Raw genomic sequence first — 9,127 nt, forward strand, 5'->3', positions numbered from 1 at the left:
AAGTTGTCAAATGAACTTTGTGCAAAGTCGTATTGGGGTAAGTGTTGCTTTTTTGCTATGTACTTGACACAGAGACAATTTTTAAGGCTGTTGAAATAGCGAAAGTGAACTCAGACATGCCCTAAATGTGTATAAGCATTGTGCTTCAGACTTAGATTACTAAAATAGAGCCCTACGTTTCTGTTGCACACCAGAGCGCAGCTCACGCCCAACCTCTGTCTACTATCAGTGTAGCTTTCACACAAGCAGCAGCATCCCACTCTTGGGGACCCGGATTTAGATTTAGACCGATAGTCATTTCCCTAATGCATCTTTCTCTCACTGTTTTCCTTTCACTCTTAACTGTCCTATTATGGCAAAAGGACCCAAAAGGTAGTCTTAAAAATCTACAATATAAAGCCTACTAAACACGCATGGAAGTGTAGGGCAGGTGTGGGCAGGGCAAATGCATAAACACAGCAATGCACCTGGATTATATGGAAACGTCTATAGGTTGAGTTTGAGATTAATAAATGGTGTGTATCTTCTGACCATAAAAGCAAGGCTCCACTAACATAGGTCACCACCCAGTTCTGTTTCAGAGTACAATTTCACTTTGAGTGCAAGGGGAAATCAGCTGACCACAAGCTAACATTAACCTCCACACTTCCCCTCTGTCAACTCTCATGTAAAAGAACTAGAAGTGTTCTCTTCATTTCACTTTTATCAGGCACCACATCTGCCAGGACTTATATCTTTTAGTGGGACAAACAGACATGGACAAACAAGGTATTGTTTTAAAAAAACAATCTTGATTTATCTTAATTCTGTATGAAGATTGTGAGTTCTGAGAAACATGTGTTTATTTCTATCCTTAAGTTCCCTGTATTCAAGCAAATAATGCTACTCATGCAACAAATAACATGTACATATTGTATTTACAGATTTAGCATTATAACCTATTATTAGTTATGACAGGTAATTTTGTAACACACTATGTAGCTCACACAAACTAATTTCTCACGTTCGCTGATGTGACTTTTTTTGTACTTCCTTAAATTGTTTCACTTAGAGTTGTCCACATTTCAAAGATTGATTGCCCAAATATGGTTATAAATGGTCTTTCGGCTTTTATTCTTCAGAAATATATGTCTAAGTATGATATATTCCTGAGTATATCTCAAACTTTTACAGGTGGGAAAGCATATGGAATGCTCAAATCTCAACAAGAGGACAAACTGAACTCCATCAATGAGGTTTGGGTACACTTAATAGTGACATTGTGCAGTCTGATATCATTAATCTGATTGTATGCAAATATTGATCTTTCCATCAATATATTCTTAACATTATACAAAATATAAGGTATGTTTTCTAATAGGCAATTGTTTTTAAACATGTCTGGAGAAACGTATAATGATATGAATGATACTTAGGCGACTTATGTAAGAACTTCTTCCACATATCGTATAAACTATCGTAACATGTTTGATGAATCCATCCATTTAGCATTATAAACACTTTCATAAAGGGTTAGAAAGTATTCATGAAACCTCATGATAATTGCCCTATTTTAGCAATCTAAATAACACATAGGGCCCAATTGTACACCTGGCGTAAAGCGCGACACAAGAATTATTCTTATCTTATATCCAAATCAGTGATTTTTTTGCCCAGGGGTGTGTGTGTCAGTTAATAAAACAGGTGTGGTCTGGTGCATGATCCAAAAATCGCTATCTTGCACCTTCAAAAAATCATTATGCCACTGACCAAAAAGCACATAAAACACAGCTGAAGACACACTGTCACGAGATGTAAGCAGCCCAACAACAAGTCCCAAACAACTCATCTGGATAAATACAGTACCTATATAAAAGTATTTTAATTTAATTTTACCTTTTTTATTTTATATTTTTTACAAAAATCCCCTCTGAGCAAATTTCTACAAAGAAATGTTAATTAAATAGAAAATAGAAAGTGATTGCATACATATTCACCCCTTCCATACTAGTCAGCATTAAGTAGATTAGATGCATGGAACTTAAGCATGGAACCTGCGTTGATAGGTCTCAATTAGGCTTGCACATCTGTCTGGATACTGTAGTGTTACTCCTTTTTTCTTTGCAAAACTGCTCAAGAACTGCCAGGTTGGAAGGGGATTGGGTGTGAAAAACCCATTTCATGTCCAACTACAGATTGTCTATAGGACCGAGGTCTAGGCTTTCACTTGGCCTCTTCAATATTCATGGCCCCGCTCAACTCTTTCATGACATGAACAGTCTGGGAAGTCTCGAATGAGAAACCTTTGCAACACTTGCATCGCGAGTCGCGACAGGCAGTAACTTTGAAATCGCTGATCCAGCCTTACCAATTACATTGATCAGAGATTCCTACTTCCTACTTCGCCTAAACTTTACAAACTGACAATAAACAGTATAAACAGTCAGGAGACAATGTATGTGGGTGACCTTACTTCTGCATTTTTCCAACAGCATTCGTGACAGTTGCAGGTGTTGCTGATTTTGTTTATTACAAGTTTTGGTTTTCCCCTCCCATGGCAGGCCAATTCCCCTCTCATCGCTGATTGGCCTGCCATTTTTCAACACTGTCCAAAGTGCTGTACATATTGTTATAAAAAGGTAAATAAAATAAAATAAAATAAAATAAAGTAAAATAAAGTAATAATAAGTAAAAATAACAATACTGAATAAAATATACATAAAACACAAAAACATAAAATTAAGGGAGAGAGAAAGCAAGGGTATAAAGGTGGGTTTTGTGCCTTGATTTAAAAGCAGAAATGGAGGGGTCATCACATGTGTGTGGTGGCAATTGGTTCCACAAACGTGGAGCTGCAACAGCAAATGCCCGGTCTCCTTTTTGTTTTAATCGGGAGTGGTGGATGTGTAGAAGACCCTGATTGCAAGATCTCAAGGACCTAGTGGCTGAGTGGAGGATTAGGAGGTCTGAAATGTAAGATGGGGCCTGGCCATTAAAGCAACACCTCACCGCTTTTTCATATTAAACTATGTTCCCTTAACTAAGACGAGTTGATACATACCTCTCACGTTTCAATGCGTGCACTCACTGGCTCTGTTGCGCGGCACTACGGTGACAGCACTTAGCTAGCCAAATGCATTCATTAGGATCCAAACAGAGATGAAGTTAGAAGCAACCAAACACTTCCATGTTTTCCCTATTAAAATACAGTTACACGAGTAGTCACACGACCAAGTATGGTGAGACAAAATAAAATGTGGTGCATTTCTAAGCAGGTAAGAGGGATAACTATATTGTGTGGCGCAGTAATATCCTCACTCTTGCACTTTCAGTTTCACTTTGGAGTGAAGATATTACTGCGCTGAGTCTAAGTGCTCCCAATGTTATTCCGCCACACAATATAGCTACGGTGATAGCTAAGTGCTATCACCGTAGCGCCGCGCAACAGAGCCAGTGAGTGCACGCATTGAAACGTGAGAGGTATGTATCAACTCGTCTTAGTAAAGGGAATGACAGTTTAATATGAAAAAAAAAACGGTGAAGTGTTCCTTTAAGGGCTTTGAAATCCATCAGTACGATTTTAAAGTGGATCCTTTGATGCACTGGCAGTCAGTGCAAGGACTGGTGTGATATGATCCCACTTTTTTTGACCCAGTCAACAGTCTTGCTGCTGCATTCTGGACCCCCCCCCCAAAAAAAACCTCCTTGGCGGAGGTAATTCTATTTCATAATGGGAGCATATAAACAAAATAGGACTGGACCCAGAATGGATGGTGCGGGGTTGTCTCAATCAAGTTTGTATGCTAGCCTAAGTTACGCGGTTCGATCTGAATAAAGCACGCAAGAATAATTAGAAGAAGCCTATGAATTTCAATAGAGGTGCATCACCTCTAATAATTGGACTGGACTGGACAATTTATTCCCTACACTGGACTATTTGAACTTTCATTGTCATTGTAACTTTCAAACTACAAATGACTTTACTGTAACTGACCCCAGGCAGATGGGTTGGGCCCTTGAGTCGTGGATCTGTCTGAGGTTTCTTCCTATATGTATCTCCAATTCTAGGGAGTTTTTCCTTGCCCCTGTTACTCATGGGCTCTCTTTGAATGTTTAAAGGGATAGTTCGGATTTTAAGACACGAAGTTATATGGGTTCCCTGTCAGCAACGTTGTGCATCAGCACTGACTTACCCCGCAACAGCGTCCTGTGAGCCGAGATCCAGCCGGTTTTTGATGCTGAAGAAAGTAGTCCGGCAAGTTTCTGGGTCACGAAAGTAAAGTGTTTTTCTTCTCAAAACCATATGCGTTCAAAAGAGTGATATATTTGCACCACAAAAACGTTGTCCAGGAAAAATTCAAACCTCGTTATCACTTACTTTTTTTTCGCGATTCCTATCACTGCGCGCTACTGACAGCTGGACAACGTTTTTGTGGTGCAAATATATCACTCTGTTGAACGCATATGGTTTTGAGAAGAAAAACACTTTACTTTCGTGACCCCAGAAACTTGCCAGACTACTTTCTTCAGCATCAAAAATGATCAAAAACCGGCTGGATCTCGGCTCACAGGACGCTGTCGGGGGGTAAGTCAGTGCTGATGCACAACGTTGCTGACAGGGAACCCATATAACTTCGGGTCTTAAAATCCGAACTATCCCTTTAACACTCTGTAAAGCGCCATGAGACGTGCAATGTTTTGGCGCTCTATAAGCGAAATTAAATTAAATTAAATTAAATTAAATTAATAATTATAGCCCTAGGTCAAAAAGGACAAGTAAGAGCACAAACAATAGGCTTCGTGCAAAGGTATCAAGGTAGGCTACAAGGTATCCTTTCCAAAAAATAATAATTCACCGCTCTTATATGACTTCCACGGGGCAAACGTGCGTTTCTTAACAGGTAGCCTCTTGAAACTTTCTTCTGTCAACTTAAAGTCCGATCAATCTTCATTCAAAGGCAGTCCATAATTCAAATTAAATTGTTTTCTAATGAAAAAGTCCAAACTTTGGCTTCTAGAGCTCCATTGAAGCGCTTCTTATTTTTTAAAAAAGATTTAGGCCTACGACAGGTCGGCAGGTCGGCAGGTCGACGCATCGGAGAATGCCTATGGCCTATGCCATTTAACTTTTTTTTTTTAAGTTGCAGTAATGAAAACAATGTATTAAAAAACATACTAGATAGGCCTATATGTTAGCAAATTTGACCAGATAGAGTTTGCTGTTTCGCTGGTTTGACTTTGCTGGTCATAACGTCATCACACAATCAAGACACAAGGTAAAATACATGATGGGCTTTGAGGGCAAGCGACTGTCTGCATAATAGTGCAAAGAGGCTACTGTAATGTATGAGTATGGGTATCTGCTGTGGATATCAATTGTTGAAATTGATAGGATTAGCCTATTGATAGCGGGTGCAGATGTCATTAGTCTACAGCTCATCCGCGTTTCTCAGGATGTTGGAATTTGATGCAGGAACCGCAAAGATATATTGAATTGAAAAAAATAGACTGTTTGAATGGCGGTAGGCCTACTATAATGTGTGGGGATGGCAGCATGCTGGAATAGGGGCATGTCTGACAAAAAAAAGCATGCCGGAGTGGCAGCAACATGACAGACTGGCGGCATCTAGAAGATTAGGCTACTGGCCGAACAAACAAATGAACAAACCGTCACATTTAGTATTTTGGACAATGGATTAGTGGGTATTGAAGTGTAGCCTGTGAGCTGAGTTGAGTTCTTTAAATAGTTCAGCCTACACAGACACAGTCCGTGAGTCGACTTTCGTTTTGACATGTCAGAGGCATAGCGGCCATAACGCATGGATAATTGTCTCGTCGGATATTCATACAACGACCTCACCACTAGTGGAGTTGAATTCGCCTACTCTTAGGCTACTGCAAAATATCCACAGAGCACTCTGTTTGGGGGGGCACAGTGACCTGTTTGGACGGGCCTGGACTCTTGTGGGGCAGCCGTGGTGTACTGGTTAGCGCATCGGGCTTGTAACCGGAGGGTTGCCGGTTCGATCCCCGACCAGTCCACCACGGCTGAAGTGCCCTTGAGCAAGGCACCTAACCCCTCACTGCTCCCCGAGCGCCGCTGGTTGGGCAGGCAGCTCACTGCTCTGGGTTGTGTGATTCACCTCACTGTGTGTTCACTGTGTGCTGTGTGTTCACGCCGACGCTGCAGGCCGGTCTGAATGAGAAATGGCAGGCAATGAGAGAATTAATATAACTAGAAAAGCAACTGGGGGATTTAGCTACAGACAGAGGGTTAGGTAGGTTTAGATTAAACAGAATGGGTTTATGGTCAGAGAAGAACGCCTCCTCAGTATGCACATTATCAATGGAAAACCCATGTTTGTCCATTTCTTTTACTGTCTATGCGCGGGACTCCACTCGGACTCATGTGTGCTTTCCCAAGCAACTTTTCTTCTTCTTACGCGGCAAGCAAGCTATGTGCCTTATCGCCACCTTCTGAACTGGAGGACGACTCTCTTTTTAAAGATTAGCCTACTAGCCTGTTTGATTTCCATTGAGCTCAATGAGCATTAAACATGCTAATAGGCTAACTGGAGGGTATGTGATGATGTGGGGCTATTTTAATTCCAAAGGCCAAGGGAACTTTATCAGGATTTATAGTATCCTGGATCCATGAAATAGCTGGCCTTGAAAAATAAAAACATATAAAAAAAATCCTCCTGCTCATATGGGAATTTAACATAGGGGTCAAATACTTATGCCCCCTGTATTTAAGGAAGAACATTTATTTATTTACGATACATTCTTCAATCACAAAGAAAATTGGTGTCCTTCGCGGTTGGGTTTTTACTCATTTTTTTTAAATTAAGGCATTAAGATCAATTGTAAAAAGATGATTTATTCCTCTTTTTAGTCAACTTTAGCATGGGGTCAAATACTTAGTCCCCCCACTGTACATATAAAAATCCGGAAGAAAAACTCTGACTAAACCTATATGACCACCGCACAGCGGTTAAAATAAACAGTCAATAGATCCATTAACCTAATTTAAGGCCTGAATGATATGTACTTTAATAAATACATAGTCCATTCCATTCTGCAGATGTACCTTACTGACTCTAAGTATGCTGATGAGGAAGACCTGCAGTCCAAACTGGAGTCTTTCAAACGTAAGCTATAGTGATAAACCCCACTGCATGTAATAGTTGAATAGCTGTGAATGATACATGCTACATATAATAAACAAATATTATTATCTCCCTCTCCTTTTTCAGACAAATACATGGAGTTTGACCTTAATGACCAAGGAGAAATAGGTAAGCAGACAGCACTGCAATTGTGCTATGTTAGCTTATTGCAACTCACTATCAACAGTTTTTAACATATCCCCTCAGACATTATGGGTCTAAAACGAATGCTGGAGAAGTTGGGTGTTGCCAAGACTCATCTTGAACTAAAGAAGATGATGTCTGAAGTGGTGGGAAATAAAGAGTCTGGGGACACCATCAATTACACAGATTTCCTCAACATGATGCTTGGGAAGAGGAATGCGATATTAAGGCTGTAAGTCTACAATATATAGAGATGAACTAATGATCACTGAAAAGTGGTTCTACCAGTTGAGTTCAACATGAGCAGCCAGAACACAAATAGAACGTAAGGACATTGTATGCATTTTCATTATTCTTTTTTTTTGTCTCCAAAAGGATTCTAATGTATGAAGGAAAGGCAAAGGAACAAGAGTCCAAGGACACTCGCCCACCACCTCCCAAAACGTTTGCTGATCTGCCATAAATTCAAAACGCAATATCAATATAGGATATGGCCTTTTTCAGTATTATCTGAGACATCATGTCGCTCATGGGCGCTTTGGACAAAAGCGTCTGCCAAATCCCATAACCGTCCATAACCATTCAATTATTGACAATGAATCAAATTATTAAACGTGTTAGGCTACAGGTAAGCTAAGGATGACACACCACTCGGGACAAATGGAGTGGTCATTACACCTCGAGGTGCATTAACTTTCTGAAACTGTTAAGTCCATTATCCTAATTATACCACTGTTATGTTATGTTATGTTATGTGGTACTTACAGTAGCTGATATAATTTCCACATTTTCATCACTAAAACAGAGTTGTTCGTGGAACTACTTCATCACACCCCACCATATATTCTCTATTTTCTTAACTTACAGGACAAATGTAATTACTAGTTAAAATGTCTGGTTGCTTTGGCCAGTGTGCGAGCTATGGGGGAGTACAGCCCCCGCCCCCCACTGATATGACTGATATGGGCTCCCCCAAAAGCATATTTTGTGAAATTTTGGGGGTCTCTAAAATCTGGTGGATATGCTATTTTGTCATGCTATTTTGCAGCTTTCTGAATCAAACGTAGTCATGATATCCTCATGTATAAATGGTTGATCACTAATTTACAAAATAAAGATACTGACATGCATGATAGCATGCCATTGTTGTAATAACCATCTATGAGTGGCGCCGCTAACACAAATGAAACTTTAAAACAAACTTTAACACAAATCAACACTTTACTAATACTACAAGAAAAAAGAACAAAAAAACCAGCAAAGCAGCCTAAACAATTCTAAAGAGCAACGAGACCCAGTTCCAGGTTTGGCTACAAACCTTGGCTGGGCTGTTATACAGGATAACAATTGACTGCCACGGTAGCAAAGCGTTTGTCAAATAGGTTAGTCAGAGTTTTTCTTCTTCCGGATAGTTAAAAAGTTTCCATTTAGTTAAAAAAGAAAAGGTAAAAACAATGCGTTATAATCGCAGGTATCTTTGGCTGACAGGTTCAAAACTGTTCGAAATTTGAAGTGTAGGATCATCATCCTCTGAACGCATGCCAAGTTTTGTGGAATTCTGTTCATGGAGGCCATACACGCACACACACAGTACATAATGCACATGCACACACAAAGGCATGTACACATGCACACCTAATTACACCCCCCCCCCTCCACACACATCCTCCATACAAACACACAGAAGCACACATATACACAAAACCAAACACACATTGTGCACACACTCATTTACATATACACAAAAGTTGCAAGTGTAAGGATGGAGACAAATTGACAAGCGTTATTTATGTTTATTGAGTGTGCAGGAATAGGCAGTAGTCAGATTTTGTACC

General features: G+C 40.0%; 1 protein-coding gene across 1 annotated transcript; it reads left to right on the forward strand.

Annotated features, from left to right (window-relative positions):
- LOC134082213 (allograft inflammatory factor 1-like) lies at positions 1-8,448 on the forward strand. Its single transcript, XM_062537864.1, has 7 exons — positions 1-37; positions 710-768; positions 1,174-1,235; positions 7,064-7,130; positions 7,236-7,277; positions 7,356-7,524; positions 7,668-8,448. Exons 2-7 carry the CDS (start codon positions 756-758, stop codon positions 7,753-7,755), a joined length of 441 nt encoding a protein of 146 aa, XP_062393848.1. The 5' UTR covers positions 1-37; positions 710-755; the 3' UTR covers positions 7,756-8,448.
- The last annotated feature ends 679 nt before the right edge of the window (positions 8,449-9,127 follow it).

This window comes from Sardina pilchardus, chromosome 6 (assembly GCF_963854185.1).
Source record: "Sardina pilchardus chromosome 6, fSarPil1.1, whole genome shotgun sequence".
Lineage (NCBI taxonomy): Eukaryota > Metazoa > Chordata > Actinopteri > Clupeiformes > Clupeidae > Sardina > Sardina pilchardus.

Bases quoted from the DNA above. Each gene is read 5' to 3' on its own strand.
- LOC134082213 (XM_062537864.1), top strand. The intron at 7,278-7,355 runs GTAAGCAGACAG...ATATCCCCTCAG, and splicing joins TAATGACCAAGGAGAAATAG to ACATTATGGGTCTAAAACGA. The intron at 7,525-7,667 runs GTAAGTCTACAA...TGTCTCCAAAAG, and splicing joins AGGAATGCGATATTAAGGCT to GATTCTAATGTATGAAGGAA.